Below are 19,419 nucleotides of genomic sequence, written 5' to 3' on the forward strand. Positions count from 1 at the left end.
CTACCCCTGGAGTCCAGTGGAAAGAGATTTTCCATCTCGATACACTGGCAGGGTAGAAGCTTCCGGTCTCTTGGAAGCATTTCCTCATGGTGAGCACAGCTGATTCACAGCGGAGACCCTGAGGCTGAGGAGATTCTGGGGAGCTGCTGTCAGTGCTGCTGATGCCATGGTCCTCTATGCAGCCGCGGGACAAGTCTAGCAAAGGGACAAAGCAAGGCAGGAGGGACCAGGAGAAAACCATGCTTGCTGATGAAGGTCTAGAGAGGGCTTCTGCCTAAGATGGGAACTGCACAGCTGAAGCACTGCTACTTTGGGCTGTAAGGTTCAGCATTAAGTTGTAAGGAAATGGGCAAGGCTCTCTGGAGAGCTGTTTAGTAATCCTGACAGCCTCATTTTGCAAGGAAAGATCACCTTGGGCACATGAGGGACCCTAAGCCCGAGGCGGGGCAATGGTAGATATGGGTCAGATGTCGGTCTCTGTTAGACCTATCTCAGCTCCCTCCAATCTACCATGGGCATTATTCTTATCCCCGACGGCTCCAGGCAGATGACATCCAACCAGGCACTAACATACAGTTATCCTAAACATCACTCCAAACTCCATACCAGCCTCTGTTCTGGCCCTGGTTCCCGGCAGGTCAATGTGGGCACTGCCAGGTCTAGGTTGCGTAAGTGTTGACCTGAGCAACGCCAGTGACTCCAAAGTGAGGCCAGGCCCTGCCCTGTGAGGAATGCCCACAGCTAGCTCTGCCTAGTCCTGGCCTCAAGGACAAGGTGGTAGGATGCTCACCTCTCTCTTAGCCCCAAACACAGCACTAAGAGGCAAACTGACTTAGACACTCATCAGGAGGGAAGATAGATTATGTTTGGTTTCTTTCCTTGCAGATTTGACCCCACAGCTGCCACGATACAGTAAAAGGTTTATTAGCCCAATGAGGTATTTCAGTTCTAGAGGATACAAAACCAACGACCACAAAAAACAATGGTTTCTTTCTTTCTTCTTCTTTTTAATGTAATGAGATGTGAGATTTTATTGTAGACCAGTTTACAAGTCCACTGTCCTCCCTTCCGTCCGAAACACGTGTTTCTGTGACTCCCAGCACCAGTGATGACACACCCCAAAGGACAGGCAGCTGAGGTGGCAATGGTTTTCTTCTCACAGTGCTGACCTCTAAGAAATATTATGGGAAGAAAAGTTAAGAACCAAGCCAGGCAACCAACCAACCAACCAACCAACCAATCCACTTACCCACTCAGAACTCAGGCTGTTCAAAGAAAGGCTGACCATAGGTCCCTCACTGTGGAACAAGCCTCTCACTGGAAGCTGTGTGAAACTTCATTTAAGACAGTGATACTCAACCTGGTGACCCTTTCCATGGGTCACCTAAGACCATCTTTACATTGCAATTCATAACAATAGCAGTATTACAGTTATGAAATAGCAACAAAAATAATTCTATGGTTGTGGGTCACCACAACATGAGGAACTGCATTAAAGGGTTGCAGCATTAAGAAGGTTAAGAACCACTGATTTAAGAGCTAGCTCACATTCTACAAAGTGGCTGCTGCCTGGCAGGAAGAACAGTCTGGGTCTGCCCATTCCAGGGTCCTGGGGCACCTTTCAGATGAGATCGGGCGCTTTCAGGGTGGTATGGCTGTAGACCAGGGCACCTTTCAGATATGGACCCTGAGCTGTAGCCTGAGCTGCCAAAGGGAAGGTACAACTTGAATTTGAGCTTTTTTGTTTTCCTTGAGGAAAGAGGCACCAGAAGGGATGTGAATACCCGGCTCCTTGTAGCCTGGTAGTTCACAGTTTAAAGTTTGAGGCAGGAAGCTACCAACATGCTTCAGGGCTGAGGGGCCACAGGCTCCTCCCTGACACACCTTCTGGCACACAGACTGAGAAGTCACCACCACATAGGACCGCTCCATTCATCCTTACCTTTATCAAAGTCCCACCAAGAGCCAAATGGAATGAAAAAAAGAAATTAATCACAATCTCTTTGAGTTAGGTGCTGGCTTCTCTCTCATTGGTTTATTGCAGTTAGTTACAAAAACTCATTCAGTGCCTTGGCTTGCAAGCTTCCACCAAGAGCAGCTTGGCAAAGATATCAATTTGGATGAATCAGATTGACGGCACACCACAGCTAAGAGAATACTCGTTTTTATTTCTCCTAGCTTGGTGATACCTGCCATTAGCCAGTAAAGGGTCCCACCTCATAAGGCACCTTGGAACAAGTGATGGGGACACTCATTCCAGGGAGGGAGGACAGCTCAGAAGACGTCTCGACCAGAGAGCCCTCTACATCCACCCTAGTGAGGCAGTGCACCACGGTAACAGAAAGGCCTTGGTGACCCTGGGAGGCTCTCCTGAGGGATGCAGAACTGTGTGAGTGTCTGTTTTTGCTGATGTGTGCATACATACATGCACACTGGAAGAGGGGAAGAGCAAACACACACCAAACCTGCACACAGACAGGGGCCAGTACCAGATCCCTGTTGGACCTCCTTTCCTGCTGGGTCAGCTGCACAGCTTCAGCTCAGAGACTAGAGCCCGTAGTGAAAATCAGGACACAGAAGTACCTATTCACTCCACTCTTCTGTCCCTCAGGCCCTGTACTTGCCAGGACCTTACAGATCACCTCTGCGTGGCCTGTGCAACTGGAGCTCCCACCCTTTGCAGCGGCTCCCTCGCCTCTGGCTGGTTTGCAAACCCGAGGTGCCCAAGTCTGAAAATGAGGTTGCAGCCTTGAGCTCTGGAAGGATGGCAGGGTCGGGGCAGCACTGGTTATCTCTAGCACAGTGATACAGGAGGGGTGTCGGATAACATCAGCAGTGCCGCCAGGAACTGACCATCCAGCTCGTCAGGAGTTCGAGCTGGACTCTACCCACAACACTCCGTGGAACCTCCCTAGAGAAGGGGAAGGGAATGACCGTGGTTATAGGATGGAAAGGAAATAGGAACAGCGCAGGGCCTGACCAATCCATTTCACAGGTCAATGGCCTCGGCCTCACCCGGTTGTGAAGCCTCCAACAACAACCTCTCCTTTCTCAGTGGTGCTTGCACTGGAAGGTGAGCTGAGGGAGAGACCTCAGAGTACACCCTTTGTCTAGGACAAGTAAGACTTCGAGTGGCAGAGGACAGCCCTAGGTACCCTGGATAAGGGCTTGGGTCACATGCCACAAGCATATTTAGATCCTGGGTGCTTAAGCAAAACACATTCTTACGTAGGTTTACAAGAGTCTGAGGAGAGTCTCCTCCTCTGTGATTGCCACACCATGAAGTAGTGAGACTGTGCCTGCCTGTTGGGCTGACAAGCCACCAGACAGCTCCACTCTGCTGCCTCTACAGCAGATAGTGCCAAGTCAGCCTGTACCACCAGATAAACTGTGGCCAGGCCGAGAAGTGGGTGTAACCACCAAGGAGGAGCCATAGTCTAGAAATAACTCATACTCTCTCCACAGTAAGACAATAGCTCTCATGGTGTCTGCTCTGCCCCTGCTACTTCACAACTTTAGAAGACATGACAACGGGCTTTTCTGGTAGAGTTCCCCAGACAGCTGAGCAAGCGAGCAGGTGACAGCTGGTGACAGGCGCCAAGGCAAAGGCTGGCTCTGCGAGCTGCTGCACTGGAAGCAGAGGCTGAGACCATTCTCACGTCTGCGACTTGGGGGCTCTGAGAGGCAGGAAACCAACAGGAGTAGCCTGGTGGCCCCGAGTCCTCCAGACACAAATGTCTAACTCTTGAGCTCCTTCCTTAATCAAGTTTAATCAAAGCCAGCTTGTACGCCCTGGCAGGGCTCTGTTCCCACACACGGGAGCACAGGTCCACTCGGAACAGCTGCGTCCTGCTCAGGTCTGACCTCAGCACACTGGATTTCTGACCACAGATAAAGGTTGTCTACCCTTCCCATTAGATCCTTCATCTCGTCATCACATGTTACCTAACAATACTCCCGGCTGAAAAACTACCGACTTTTACCCGCCTCCCACCAGCTCATACCCCATGAAAGGCAAAGAAATCCATTTCTTTGGGGAGTAAAAAGAGTTTTAAATACAGTAGTATGAAAATATAACTTAAAAATATAAAAGTCAAACAGCGTACGGAAGACTTAAAAATCTGTTTGCCCGTTAGACCCAGAGATACTTTGTAGGAAATAAACACATACTCAAAAAACAGTAACACTGTCACAGCTCATAAAACTGGCTTTAGAAATAAAGAGTTACAAAAGCCTTTTGAGTAAGAAAGCATTCCTATTCCAACTTGGGTCAACCAGTGGCTGTTGACCCCAGGCCCTCACATGTCCACAAGGCCCAAGCCTCAGCACGAGGGCCCGACAGTCTGTGTGTGCTGTTTTCTTCCACCATGCCACATGGTCAGACACAGGACAGGGGTCTCACAACACCCCAAAGGGACGACAACAAACAAAGCTCTTCGCTTGCATATTTGGTCAGTGTTTGTAGTGCAACTGAGCGGGACCTCCAGCTGCCCACAGCCCCTCGGGCACGGTTCCTCTTCCCTCTTTTCAGTCACAGTAGTCTGGGGCGGGCGGAGAGCGGGCAGAGACAGCAAGAGGAGTGGAGGTAGAGAGGAGGGTAGAGAGAGGGAAGGGATGCTGCTGCAGGGCTGGGCCCCATGACTGTCATCCGCAGCGCGGGAACGTGTCATACAGGTAGCCCAAAGCGGTGCTTCTTCTTCTTCACAGGTTTGAGGGGGGTCAGTCTGCGGAGGTCCTCCTCGGCCTCAGACTCCTCCATTTCATCATCAGCTGAGATCAGGACCTGAGGTAGTGAAGAGACAAGGCCTAAGATGCCGGTGGTAGAAGCGCCTTTTGTGCCTATCTTTCTTAGAGGCCTCAAGTCTCCTACATTTTTAGAAGAGGGTCCTGGAGAGGCCCCTTCCCCAGTGAGATTGCTGGCCTGCTGGAGCTAACATCAAAGTCACCACCCCTCCTCTATTTACTAATGCTCCCTTCCCCATGCCTTCATCCGACTTCCAGTCAGACCCAAACCCTATCAAAGTCACCTGGGTGCATGGAATCACAGGGTCTCTTCCAAAAGGGAATAAAACCATTCCAGGGACCATACAGGGCATGCAGCTCCAAAGGGGCTGTCTTGAGCCAACTCTGTCACTTCAGCTGAGACACTAAGGACAAACTTGCTCATTCCTGCCATAGCAGCTGGCCTCACACCTCTGAGAACCATGGGGAATGTAAACTCCAGCTGCAGAGTTGGGGCAAACAGGCTCAACATCCTTCCTGTGGCTTGCTCGCTCCCTGCTTTGGCCAATGCGAACTTCACTTTACTATCAGAGGCCAAACCGTGTGGTTGTGAATGCCCATGAGCTATAGCTCCTGCTCGATGGCTATTTGTCATTCATCAAGTGTTTGACAAGTCTTATGATGCAGTAAGGGCTGTAACCAGATTTTAAGAACAGAAACTTGGAGAAACTGTGGGCTTGCCCTCTGTCTAATCTACTCACCTTCTAAAAGTCAACCCAGCCTGCCCAGGGCTCTCCAGGGGTGCTGCCTATGCCTTAGTTGCAGGCTGCACTGCACCATGTGATGATGAGCCATCTGTGCATTCTTCGGCTCATCCTCAAGCCTCAGAGAATGAGGCTCGCGCTCTCTCTCTCTCTCTCTCTCTCTCTCTCTCTCTCTCTCTCTCTCTCTCTTTCTCAATAGGATCTCACTAAAAAGCCCATATTGGCCTGAAACTTAATACGGAGACCTGGCTGATCTCAGACTTACAGAGATCTGAGTGTTTCTACTATCCAGGTGCAGAATTTAAGCCATGTACCACCAAGTCTGCTAATCTCGGCCACTTCTGCCGCTCCCATAGCAGCACAGTGCTCGATACTACGGAGTCTCCTCAGGCCAGCCAACCCCACTGCAACACTGCAACACGCTAGGGCACAAAAGTGCTATGAATGCTGCAGACCAGCTAAAGCACATACCCCTGCCCTGGGTTGCATCCATCTGTGCTGCTTCCTTACATCAAGCCCTAGAATTTAGACTGCAGCAGATAAAGGGAGATGAGGTTATCTCTGTGAGGTAGTCTTATATTTTCAAAGCTTGCAGTCAGTACTTCCCTTGCTTGTTAGTAGAGGACAGGGCTCTAGGTACCTTCATGCTTTCCTGGAATAAGGTGTATCTCCTCTTACCTGGCTGTCTCTACTGCTAGTCCACAGGGACTATCTGTAGCAAGTCACCCTGACTACACACAGCATCTTTTTACCCTGGGAAGGCACATAAGACAGCACTGGGCTCTGGCTAGATGGCTCTGAGTGACCTGGGCTCAGCTTTTTCCTCCTCTCTGACTAGTGCTGTGAATCAGCATTCAGGAGATGAGATGCAAACATGAGACCTGAGACCCTCCAAGTTATGATGGCTAGGGCACGACTTTCCCTTGGGGAGAGCCAAGGAGACCCCTACCTCAGACTCAGACTCCTCATGGGATGCTGCCCTTCGGTAGCGAACCTTGCTCCCGTTCCTTGAGTCCTGGTTGGCTCCTCTTTCTTCTAGCTTAGCTTTCGTCTTTCCCTTTCTCATGAGGAAATTGTCTACTACCCAGAACATGAAAGCCTGTGGGAAAGAAAAGTGCAGGTTACTCTGGATCACCCAGAACAAAGCAAAGCGGAGGGATCCATAGCCACCCTTCTATAGAGGTAAGAAAAGAGAACCTCACTCAGTCCTGACTATCTCCCGGAACACTCTGTTTCCTATGCTGTGCCTTTATTACCAGAGAACAGCGGGGTAATTCTTGCTGTGCTCACTCGTGGGTTTTTGTTGTATTAAATAACAGGCAGCCCGAGGCCAAGTGTGATGGCGCACACCTTTAATCCCAGCACTGGGGAGGCCATCGGGCAGTGGATCTCTAAGAGTTCAAGGCCAGTCTGGTCTACATAGCAGTTCCAGGACAGCCAGGACTACTTAGTGAGACCCTGTCTCAAAAAAACGAAACGAACCAGGTAGCCTGTGTTGAGCCTAGAACCAAGGTCTTTAACCACCTGCTTTGAGCCCTCATGGGTCCTTCACAGGTGGCCACACAGTCTGCTGCTTCAGGGAGCCCCCGGTTCCTTCAGCACTCTACACCACTGGTTCCTCACTTTTGACCACTGTGCTCAAGAGTTTCTCTGATGTCTGTACTCAGCAATAAATATCTGGAGAACACTTGAAATGATCCTGATCTAGAAGTTACACATATCCTGGGATATTTCAGTGGGAAGTAGCATAGCAAGGAAGGCAAGCCATACTTCCTAGGATCCCTCATCTGAAACAGGGGCCCTGAAGCGGGTACCTGACTTCTGAGGAAGGACTCCCACCATTTCCAAGACTGGCTATGGAATGGCTACCTAGAAAGGTCTGCATGGGGGCTACAACGTGACTTTTTGTGTCACACTTGGGGCTTTGAACAGGAACCCTTGCAGGCAGGGTACAAGCTGGGGGAAAACACGCAACAAGGCACTGACATTGACAAAGAAGGGAACTATCAGCATGACGATGGCCAGCTTCAGGTCTGGGTTTTCAATTGGATTCAATAGGGCCACCTGCAGAGAGAAACAGACACAGTGAGGAGCAGACCACACAACAGCACACAGAGACTCAGACACTACCCAAGAGCTCACAGTGGTGTGGACCCTAGATCTGACTGCTGATAAGGGACCCTCAGAGCCACTTTGGGTCATGTACCCTTTAGCAGCTTCCCATTGTTGTAGACTTGAGGCCACCGAGTCAGACCCAAGTGGGACCCAATCCAGTAGGGAGCAGCCTGAAGCCCTGGAGAGTAGCAGCCGTGGAAGCTCAGTGGGTGATCACGAGAGACTTGGACAGTGAGGTGCTAGACCACTCTCCAGAGGAAATCCTGTACAGCAATCACCTTGGAGCACAGCAGCTCTGAAAGACTTTGGCTTATTTTCTTAAAAAAAGCAAAACCTCAGTCACAGATAAAACCAAAAAAAAAAAGCCAATATCTGAGTCACATGTTAGAAGGCTCCTTGGCTATTTTATACAGGAATGAGTGGCATAGGTGTATCTAGTTGCACTGGGGTCAGAGGGCAGTGGGCAGGGCTGGCACTGGGGTCAGGGAACAGAGGGCAGGATTGGGGATACTCCCAGGAAGTATGATGGATAGGTGGAGACGGACCTTAGAAACTGAACTGCCTAGCCCAGACACATGTGTGAAGGACGTTGGCCAGGTAGACACAGTCACAGTTACAAAGTCTGAAGACTAACCAGACCAAGCAACACCCCAGAAGGGACTGTGCTTCCATTACATTTGCATGTGCCCACAGTTTAGTCGAGAGAAGACACATATTCACAGGCAGTGCACGAACGCCAGTACAAGAACGACAGATTAATGCTCTGTAAAGAGCTGCTCTATCGGACCAAATCCAGGATTTCACGGAGCTAAAACAAAAACAAGCAGGCTGGGGCTGGGGTGATGTGAGATGCTGTCTGATGGCTCAGCAGGGAGCTGCACATGCAGAGGGGAGGCAAACCTTTTTCCACTGCAGTATGAGAAGGACGATGAAGACGACAGACTTTTCAAAGATCATGATCACGATGTAAAGGGCACACTGCCCCACCCAGGCCCCACACTGCAGAGGGTCTCCTGCAGGGACAGAGAGGTGCTTAGTCACATGGGCCCAGAAGCTGAGTAGGACAACGACCACCCACCACCCCCTTGCAGCTTGTACCCCTAGCTGCATCCCAGAACCCTGGCTCTAAGGTACTTCATGAGTCCCTAACGCTCTACAAAGCACCTCATTCCTAAGCAGGCAGTGCTTTGAAGAAAGCCAGAATTCCTAATTTGGACATACCAGAATGTTTTTCTTTCAAAAACTCGTAGGACAGTTAAGAGGCACTAAAGTTAGCAAGAGCTGACTGCTGGCTCTCTGGGTGAAGCGAGAGCACTACTACCATTTACAGCTGACTCCCCAGTGACTGGTGTATCCCTTCCGTTCCCTGCCCACTACTGAGGCTGGCACTGCAGTTAGAAATGCAGTAGTCAACTTCTTTGTTCACTTCCTCCTCCCGCCACCCATTTCTCAGTCCCGAGAACATCAAGCGGACCTGGAGAAGTCAGATTCCGACTGAACTCATGTAAAGGAACGACAAGTTGATGCTTTCCAGGGCCTTTTTAAAGAATTAAAACAAAACAAATTTTGGGGGCAACATATTAACCTTGGCTAGGACAAAGAAGAGGGAAGCCCTCACAAGGGTGCAAACAGGATGAGGTCAGCAGCTACGACTGAGGTTTGTCTGTGAGTCTGTCAGTGGCTATGCTTAGGAAATGATTGGGATGGGCCCAACAGTCCACAATGGGGGATCGGGCCCCAAAATACCCCTAGAATGCTTCAAAAACGGACTCAAAGAATGGTGGAGGACCAGCCTCTCCAGAGCATGATCTAAGGGAGCACAGAAACTTATGAGAGGCCTCCTCCAAGGCGGAGAGCCGGTGCCAGGGCACAACCAGAGCAGGCTGTGCTCCACTGACCACAACAGGGGCAAATTCACATTTCAGGAAGAGAATCTGATCTGCAGAGAAATCTCTAACTTCTCATTGGATTCTTCTGTTTCCATAGCAACCCCAGGCATTCCTGCTGCAGGCCCCCAGCTCTGCCTGGGCCTGCAAGCTGAACGTAGTGGAAGCAAGAGAATGCTTTTACATAGCTGTCGTGGATGAACACCAGACTCTGTTGTTTCCTTTTCGGGACAAGGCTAGGAGGCGGGCAGGAAGCACACAGACACACACTAGGGGCCTGTTCTAACGCCTTCCTATTTACTTCTGCCCCAGGGCAGGGAGGCAGGGCATCTGAGTTGCAGCAAAACACCTCAGAAGGACCAACCCTCCGGGAAAAGCTGATAATACAAGTTTTGCAATGCTTTTGGTAAATCACCTGACCTTACTGAGAAAAGGTCACTTGAACAGGAGAGGAAACTATTTGCTGAAACTTTAAGGCACGAATGGTGACAGCCATGAAGGAAGCACCCCTGGGAAATGTCGGGAGGCCAGCAGACAAGTGACACCATTTGTTTACAAGGACACTCACTTGTCATAGCATAACTTCATTCCATTTGCTTGTGAGCTGTGAGTGACAAAAGAGAAATGATTCCTCCTCTTTGTAAGTTTGTCTATACAGTGGAGTTGCCACTGCCTTCTGTTTTTTGAAACTAAAATAAAAATATTCAAAACCACTAAAGATGAAAAAAAGCACCCGTGTTCAGTTGATCCACCCACACACCCTCTCCTCCTGTGTCAGTGGTCACAGGTCACTGACGCTGGACTGAGTGCACACATGACAGTTTGTTTGCTTATTTCTCTTCCTTCCGAGAGTTTTTCAAATGCTCCCTCAAGTTGGTCTCTACAGGACAAATACGGTTAATGGCCATGTGTCGGCTTTCTAGTATAGTGGTCAGCCTCAGGGACATTGGTTTGTTCTGATAAATTATTCCCTCAGGCTAAGTTGTAGGAATAGGGGCAAAAAATAGACTTCTGTGCTGAGAAGCTTCTGGAAGGAAGCATTAGATGGGGCAGACAGGAAAGTCCACCTTGTTTTCAGGGCATGAGAGGCTTGTTCAGCAGACTATAGAAACGGGTCACTCAGAAACTAAAATTCACCCTTCAAAGCAAATAACTCTGGCATATGTTCCAAGTCCCAAGATCTCTTCTAGGAACCAAGCAAGCTATCTAGAGTGCAAACCCCTCTTCTTTGTTTGCCCGAGAGCTGTGGGGCCTACATGGAGCTCCTGCCTCAACTGGACAGGCAAGTTCACAGGTGTGGAAGGTAGAATACTGGCCCTGCAAAGATGCTCACATCCCAGTCTTTGGAACCCACGACATGTGCTATGACCTAGCCAAGGGGGACATTCTGGCTGTTAATAGAATCAAGGTTGTGATTCAGACTCTAAGTGGAATATATGGAGTGTCCAGGTACAATGAGGGAATAACAGGGGCCCTTCAAGGTAGGAAGTCAGGCTGGTATGCCCCGAGAAGAGCTTGGCTACTGGCTATGAAAGTAGAGGGAGAGAATCATGAGCGAAGGGACCCAGAGAGAACTAGAGGGTGGCAGGGTAACAGAACAACCATCCTTATTACCTACTAGTGCCTTCGTGTTAACCCAACAGAACTGGGTTAGACTTCCGGAGGAACTACAAATTAAATCAATGGGTTTGTCATAAGGCACGAAGCCTGTGTGGTTTGTCATAGCAGCAACTGAAAACATCGACAAGAAAAACTAAAAAGCAGCAGGTATGGGGGAAGATAGTCTAGGAGAGGAGGACTTGGGAAGTCCTTGACAAAGGGACATTGCTTTGGAGACACCGAAGACTCTAGTCCCCAACAGCAGTGAATGAGTTAGGGAATGGCCAAGAGGACATGGCTCACACACAGTCTCTGCTTCCAGAAGGGAGCGCCACAGCAAAAGCACACTGAGAGCAGTGGTGACGGGGGCAGGGGAGGTGTTAGGACTCCTGGTGCAGAGGACAGAGCCTCACACGCCCCAGCTGCTGTCACTTTAACTCCTCTAACTGTCCATTTTATAAATGAGAATGACGCAGACTTGGTCCACATGCGGTGTGGCCCATTTCTGTCCTGCAAGCTAAGAGCGCTATGATTTGGGCACTGAAAGGCCTTCCCTTGAGTCCTGCAGACATGCTGTGTGCGGCACTATCTTAAGTTAGTGACTCATGGGTATCAAGTAACAGGCTAAGAAAAGCCCTCTCCTGAGCTCATCTTCCCTGAAGACAAACAATTACTTAAGATTTCTAGAAATTCCCAAGGCACTCCACAGCCAGCTCTGCCAACTGTGTGTCCTTTTTAACTGTCAGCCCCTCAGAGATCTTCAGCCACCTAGAAGTGAGCAGTTCTCTGGGCCCAGAGCCATGGGTTGTTTGGATGGCCTGACAGGGAATGTGGATCCAGATTTCTAACCATAACTCTTGCGTTTGCCCTGGTGCCCTCTTGTGGTGAAGTTGTGCTAACACTGTTCCAGAAGAGTAGCTTGGCACTAGCAGCTCCTATGGAGGCCACCTTCAACTCTTCATATGCTTATAGCTGAGGGCTGCTTCTGACTCAGGATGTGACGGATGTGACACGGGGTCTTACAAGGTAGGCCTTGTAAGCCAAGCTGCTGGCCTGAAGCCTTCTATCTAGGTGGTGATGACCTCATGTCTGAGTGACTGGGACAGCCACAAGCTAGATGGGGCCAAGTGTATAGTTAACCTGACCTCAGAGGGGATGCACACTCCAGTCAGAATGGCCGAGTGACAGGGACAGGCTTTTACCTCCTTGTGGACCACCTTCCCAGACAAGACTCGCCCCCTCTTTCTAATGTGTGGGCAGGTGAGGTGAGATCTCTGGGATCTCAGCAGGAGCAGGTGGCTTCGCAGTCCTGCAGGTGGGATCACAAGTGTCTCTGGTAGAAGAGCTTCTCCTGGCTTCTGCCATTTTCTCTCCCACAAAAGTGAGTGTTTTGGCCTTGAAGTACTTCCTTCCTGCCCCCAGGAAAGTGATATTCAGACCCTAAAACACACCCCTTTCTGTTTCACAGGAAGACTGCCAAAAGCTCCCAAGCCTTTAGATTTCTGAGCTACACAGGGTGAGTAGTCCCCAACACGCTCTACCCAGTGTCCATGGACATTACCATATTCTCCAAAACGCAGGGATTCCCACTGCTGCCACTCCACCAAGACACTGACAGCGCGTACGCCCACATAAATGAGAAGCATGCCTACAGTGGCGTCCAGAAGAAAGTTGATGAGGTACCTAGAAAGAGAGGCCATACCGGCATGGTCAGGGAACAAAAGCCACTAAGCTGGGGCCTCAGTGAAGCACTTACCAGGGTCTGGGATCAGGCTAAGAGATCCAGTCTTTGACCTACTGGAGGAGAGTGGTACCCTTACATGTATTTATGCAAGAGGCAATGGAAATGGCGGCTTCCATTTCTAGGTGTCTGAAAAGGCACGAACACTAAAAACTTGAAGAACAGGAACAAGAAGGACAAAGAGACTATAAATTCCAAGAGTGTGTGCCAAGGCCAAGATTCAGTAGAAGACAGCGTACCTGGAAGTCGCAAGGAAACTGACAGGAAAAGAAAACCTAACTGACAACAATAAATCCATTAAGTAACTCTGCTCATTCCCTGATGGTTCAGGCCATGTGAGGTCATAGAATCGTGCCACTTTCCCAGGGCATTCAAGGAAAATGGTTTCTGAGACTTCTCAGACAAAGCAGACAGGGTCACACAGCCACATGCTCACCCCATCTGTAAGCATGTGTGCAAACAATAGCTTTACTTTTCTGTAGTGGTGCTGGGATGGAACCTAGTACTCTGTATATATGCTAGGCAGATGCTCTACCATAACTTCACTCCCAGACTTGACTTTTATATTTCAGTGAGAGTTCTGCTGCTCTGAGAAAAGGCCAGAGGAAGGGGTGTGGGGAGGCATGCCCATAGTAACTACACATTCCTACAAGGTTTATTTCCATTCTCCAGACATAAAACCTTTTCTCACCAAGGTAAAACACCTTGTTTACCTGCCCCCCCGCCAAGGGCCCTATGCCTAGATCTAACTGAGCACTGCTGGACACAGGCTGCAGCTATCCAAGAGAGACTACGTGGAAAATGAGGTCACTGAGGCAGGTCCTGACCCTCTGTGACGCCAGTGGTTCTGGACTCCCTGTAGACAAGCTCAGGAACAGGGCTTCCGAGCTGCTAGGACGGAGGCACTTCATGCAGACCAGCAGGCCTCTGCCCCAGCCTGGGCTATGTGCTGTGCACAACTCTCCAATATGAGGGCAGCATACTGTGCTCAGTCCCCAGAACCCAAAAAACAAGCATGGAGAGGGAGGCAGGCAGCTTGCTCTTCCCCCTTAAAGACACAAGAGGTCACTCTCAGACCAGAGTCAGAAAGAACAGTCACAACTTCCAAAGCAACTTCTACTCTGGCAGGAGGCTACCGCTCTAATTGGCAAGCAAAGCTATCCACACCAGCATTTCCACATCTGAGGTAAAGCCTGAAAAATACCAAGGACAATGGGTACATTCAGTCTTGCACTCATTTATATACTTGTTAAATACTTCCTGAACCCACTGTGTGCTGTCCTTGGAAACTACTCTGTATTCACAGGAGATCCACTCAGGCATCAGAGCATCATGGAGCCTTGGGCGCAGACTGGTTGAAGTCTAGCTCCACCACCTCTGCACTGTGTGAACATTTTTGGTACCTCTAACTTGAAGTTGAAGATGGGGAGTAAGTTGGGAATGGGGTAAAACCTCTGCCACTCTGTCTGCTAGGGGAATGACCATTCCTCCTGCTAGTAAGAAGTACAGCATCTTGGGCATGGTTAAGGTTGCAGATACATTTCTCTGGGCATCACGTGGAAAGTAGTCCACAGTGACAGTTGGAACAGTGGATGCTTTTTAGGTCAGAGGTCAGTGATGCTCGACAACAACTTCCTATGAGCATCTCACATCACATCGGAAAGCCTATGTGCTCTGTAACTGGCACAGAGCTGTTCCTGCCATGCTATCCTGTCCTGCTTGGGGGGAGGGTGCTGGAAATATGGGGCTACTAGGCCTGAATTTGGACTGATTAGTAGAAAGCCAACACACAAGGTAACTGTCAAAGCCCTAAGAGCCAACCAAAAGCTGAGTATATAAACTCATGAAAGCATGCATAGGATGAAACTAGAGAGGAATTCAGAAGGGAAGGGATGGGTGCATCTCCCAAGCAAGAGGGCTGCACTAACAAGGGAAGATAAGGCCAGTTCATATTTTCAACTGAGGTCGAATTCAAATACAAGACTCACAGTGAACAAGGGTCCTCTTCAGTGAGATCTGCTAGGTACACATTTGCAAAGTGGATGAACAGCATCCCTATGGCTTGCTTGGAAGTGTCTAAAAACCTGCACAAAATAGAACCAGCAAGGGTTACCAACCTGACAGGACAGTAGCCACAGATCACCCAGACCAAGCCTCAAAGTCCTGAATGCAGTGGAAGGAGATATCAAACAACATGCGTAAGATGCAGAGGGTCTCAGTTTCCTCACTAGCTGTGAGAGTAGGACTAAATGACAGATTTGGGAGTATCAGAGACTGAGTGAGTACCAATACGAATTCCCCACCTGTGGTAACAATTCTTTAAGAATCAGCGAGTACATGTGTGACAATTCCTACCACGCTTACTGACATGGTGATGGGGTCTTCTGAAGGGGAGTGGAAGTTTCCTTAGGGCAGGAGTGAGCTCAGGGTAGCCCACACTGTTCCCTGAAGCCTGCTTGTCTCCTGCCAAATGACTTACTGTTTGGGAGTTTCGTCCTTGGGATCTATTTCTGAAGCTTGACCACCACATAATGAACACACAACTACTACTGTAGGGTCCTCCTGCACAAAATGAGTATCTACACTAAACACTCACTCTCCACCACTGATCCAGAGTCCCAAGGGACCTGTAATTTCCCAAGTGCCAGAGGTGTGAGGAATATCTTTTGTCCTAATACTTGGTGTTTGGCCCAGGTCCTCTCACAGACTTGCCAGTCCTGTGGACTGTCCTGGGTGATAGGAGCCTCTTTTGTTCTAAAAAGGTGACTAGTTCCTACAAAGATTTAGGATGGCAAGGCCATTGAAAGACTAAGTTGTGATTAAATCAAGACCCACCATACTCCAGGGAGATAAGAAGGGCTGTAGACTAAGTTAACAGACAGGCAAGTCTAGTGATCTTAGCACATGGGGCCTGGAGTGCTTTGGAACCAGTGAACAATGAACTGGTACACAGGAAGGATGGTGTGTTCTACAGCCATCGTCACAGGACTGTGCTCGGGACATCCCAGCTCACTGAATCGCTCCATCTAGCCATTTATCTGAGTCCTTCATAACAAATCAGGAAATATAAACACTGTTTCCTTGAGTTTTGGGTCACATCTGGTAGGGGGTATTCTAAGGATTTCTGGCATATGCATGACGAATCTCCAAATAAATTTGTATTTGTTTACACATACAGACTGCAGAAGTCAAGAATCATCGTGTAACAAGTCGAGATGAAGAGACGTGCAGCAGGGGCTGCCACGTTTGTGCTGTCATCGTCCACTGCCGAAAGCAACATTATAAATAAAGGGGAAAAACAGGACTAGCTGCATACTACACAGCGTGCCTAAAACTCACGCGAGGAATTCCACATCCTTTATATGATACATAATCTCTCCTATTCCATGCCCTACCTACCCCAATACACTGCTGCCAGTCCCCAAACCAAATCCCCAACAGAGCAGAGAGCTTTCTAGTGAGTCAGCACACTGGTACATACCATATTCTCCATGGTCGTCTTTCATGCTTTGGTTCTCGGAAGCGTTTAACTGGAAGAACAGACAGACATCAGTAGTTTCTCAAAACAGCAAAGCAAAATACATACACAGGTTGGGTTATCAGTCCACCTGCTACTTAAACTGTTGACTTAAAATACATTGTTAGCTCAGGGCATATATGTATTGCTCACGTGAAGGTTACAGAGAGCCTGTACTGCTGTCTGTCTGCAAGGATTCTTCAGAATGAGATACTTATTAAGTAAGACTTTTCACAGGGTCCGCAAACCTGCATTTCCCTTCTGACAAAGCTCACTTAGGTAATTACTAGGAACAGCAAAGGACAATGCAGTGGCTTCTCACTCTAGCGTATGTTCTGTCTGAGGACAAATCCACCCACTTATCCTGAGGTTTACTGTCTACTCCAAGCCAGACACTGAGGATACAAATGTAAAGTTAGCTGTCTAGGAAACAGGGAGAGCTATGTAGCCACACAGGATGGGAAGTGCTAGAAAAGAGACAAATCTGAGTCTGGAAGCAGTAGTTAGGACTGGCTTCTAAGTCCTCAAGGCTGAGTAAGAGCTTGCTGAAAGACCAGAGAGGAGCACGGATGCCAAGCAGACACAGCTTCATGAGCTCAAAGGTACAGCAACACAACATGGCTGTGTGCTCAGAATGATTTACTAGGTCTCACCACAGTAGATAGCAAGAAGTCTGCTGGAGAAACAGCAGGTAAGAGGGTGGCACATTTAACATGGACCAAATTGGGTAGTGGGGGTTCTGAGTACTGGGTCAGAGAGTCTGGAGTGAATCCTGTAGGAAAGGAAGAGCCAAGAGAGTCTAAGCAGAGTTGGCTTAGAAAAGCAGCCCCGAGAACTATGTAGACATGGCTTCCTGGATGGAGGCCCCGAGGAAAGATGCTGGCTGTGCTCACAGTTCTATGAAAGAGGCAGCAACAACCTGTTCAACCTGGGCTGGCAAAGAACTCACCAGATTTGCACCTGTGCCCGAGTGGTCTGGGCACACTGTCTAGAACAGAGGAAATAAAGTTTCACTATTACAAGCATTCCTAAAGCTCTTGGCAACATTTCACAATTAAAACAATCACCACAAGTGCTCTGGTGTGATTAGCACCCACTGAAGTGCTAAGAAAAAAACAGACTGACTCAAGGCATGAAAGATCCCTAATCACAACTGGTAGCAGGCAAGAACCAACTTCTGGAGAAATCCCAAGCTGCCAGAGGAACAGCAGGAGGAGGGTTAGAGAGGAAACAGAACGCAAGTCAATAAACCCTGCTCTCTGAATAAATACAGCAGTCCACATTTGGCAGGGCAAGGCTGCCCATAAAAGACTGTAACAGCAAGCCTGCCGTCTTGAGTCGTGTTGGTACAGAGACTGAAAAGCTGGTGCAACTATCAGGAAGCCTGCTGCGTCTTTGACACACATGTAGACCCAAAGCCTCAACAGTGCCAAAGAACCTCAAGTGGAAGCCAAGAGGCCCTGCTGGTCTGAATGGCTTTTGAAAGCAGGTTTTCCTAGAAGCAGGCCAAGCCTCAGAGGGGTAGGGGCTCACAAGAGAATGGTCTAGAAACTTGCAGCTGGGGCCAGAGCCATTTTATGCTTATCAGTCCTATTCTCATCATTATTAGTATTATTTTACTTTTCATTTTCCAAAACAGTATTTCTCTGTGTAGCCCTAGCTGTCCTGGAACTCACTCTGTAGACCAGGCAGGCCTCAAATTCAGAAATCCAGCTGCCTCTGCCTCCTCAGTGCTGAGGTTAAAGGTGTGCACCACCATGCCCAGCTCTCTCCTCACCATTATAAAGGACATCAAATATTCCAAAAGGAGAATGTTTTCTGATTTCTACAAGACACACATTTAGGTAACAGAGTGAATATAATTTTCCTTCTAATGGCTTATGGAGAGAAATTATACATTATATATGTTAAGTAGATTATAATTATATATGCTAAACAAATCACATAAAATGGTATAATTAAAATACATTATAAGCAATTACAGAATAAATCTATTGTTATACTACTACATTAATGTGATGCAGGGGTAAAGGAAAACAATTGCAGTAGTATGGAATAAATCCATACTGACCATATTTGGAGACAGTGCTTTTGAAGAAGAAGTTCAGATAAATGAGGTCCTTTGGGGGGTCCTAACCCAGTATAATTGGTGTTCTTACAAAAAGGGGACTCTGGAGACAGATGTATGAGTGCACCAAGAAAAGACCATGTGAGGACATGGTAAGAAGTAGCCATCCACCAGTTCCTCAGAAAAGTTGGGAATCATCTACCTCAAGATTTAGGCATATATCCAAAGTACACTCCATCCTGCTCAACCATTTTCATTGCAGCTTTATTCATAAGAGCCAGAAACTGAAAACAACTCAGGTATCCCTCAACACAAGAATGAATAAAGAAAATGTTCATTTACACAAAGAGGTACTACTCGGCTGTTTAAAAAAAAAATCATAAAATTTGCAAGCAAATGGATGAAATTAGAAAAAAAAATCACCCTGAGTGAGGTAACCCAGACCCAGAAAGATAAATATAGTATATATTTGCTTATAAGTGGATATTAGCCATTAAGTAAATCCACAATCACAAACACAGCTACAGTTCACAGACACAGAGAGGGAGGCAAACAGGAGGGCTCTAGAAGGAAGCATGGATCTCCCTGGCAAGGGGGATTGGGGGCGGGTGGGGACAGGAGCAGAGGATCAGGTAGTGGGGGTGGAAGAAGAGAATGTGGGAAGAGACAGCTGGAACCAGGGGCGGGCTTTGGGGGATGTGGTGTGGAAGCTCAGTGAAACGGAGACTTCCTGGACTCTGAGGTTGACTCCAGTGAGGGCTCCTAGTAAAGAAGGGTATGGAGTATGAACTGGCCATCTTGTGTAGCTAGGCAGGCCTCAGTCTTGGGACTGAGTTGCTGTAACATGAAGGCCGGCTTGTTGGGGTATCTGTCCCGCCTGGTACTCCACAACCGGCAAACCCCAAAGAAAATCACACACAAGACTCCATAAGATTATAAACTGATTGGCCCAATAGGTCAGGCTTATTATTAGTCCTTGTAACTTATATTAATCCATTATCATTATC

The 19,419-nt window shown here is 48.5% G+C and overlaps 1 protein-coding gene across 2 annotated transcripts in view; it reads right to left on the minus strand.

The window, feature by feature from the left end:
* Positions 1–2,008: 2,008 nt before the first annotated feature.
* Stimate (STIM activating enhancer) overlaps positions 2,009–19,419 on the minus strand; it is a 47,698-nt gene continuing 30,287 nt past the window's right edge. The window contains exons 2-8 of one of the 2 annotated variants that reach the window (XM_048421026.3): positions 16,309–16,357; positions 14,816–14,911; positions 12,648–12,769; positions 8,502–8,614; positions 7,473–7,550; positions 6,436–6,585; positions 2,009–4,783 (exon numbers count right to left, since the gene is read on the minus strand). In XM_048421026.3, coding sequence (XP_048276983.3) covers positions 4,667–4,783; positions 6,436–6,585; positions 7,473–7,550; positions 8,502–8,614; positions 12,648–12,769; positions 14,816–14,911; positions 16,309–16,357 — 725 coding nt within the window. In that variant the 3' untranslated portion in view covers positions 2,009–4,666. The remainder of the gene's footprint in view (positions 4,784–6,435; positions 6,586–7,472; positions 7,551–8,501; positions 8,615–12,647; positions 12,770–14,815; positions 14,912–16,308; positions 16,358–19,419) is intronic. The other variant, XM_085687757.2, reaches the window with a different exon arrangement.

The sequence above is a fragment of the Myodes glareolus genome, chromosome 5, assembly GCF_982192425.1.
Source record: "Myodes glareolus chromosome 5, mMyoGla1.1, whole genome shotgun sequence".
Lineage (NCBI taxonomy): Eukaryota > Metazoa > Chordata > Mammalia > Rodentia > Cricetidae > Myodes > Myodes glareolus.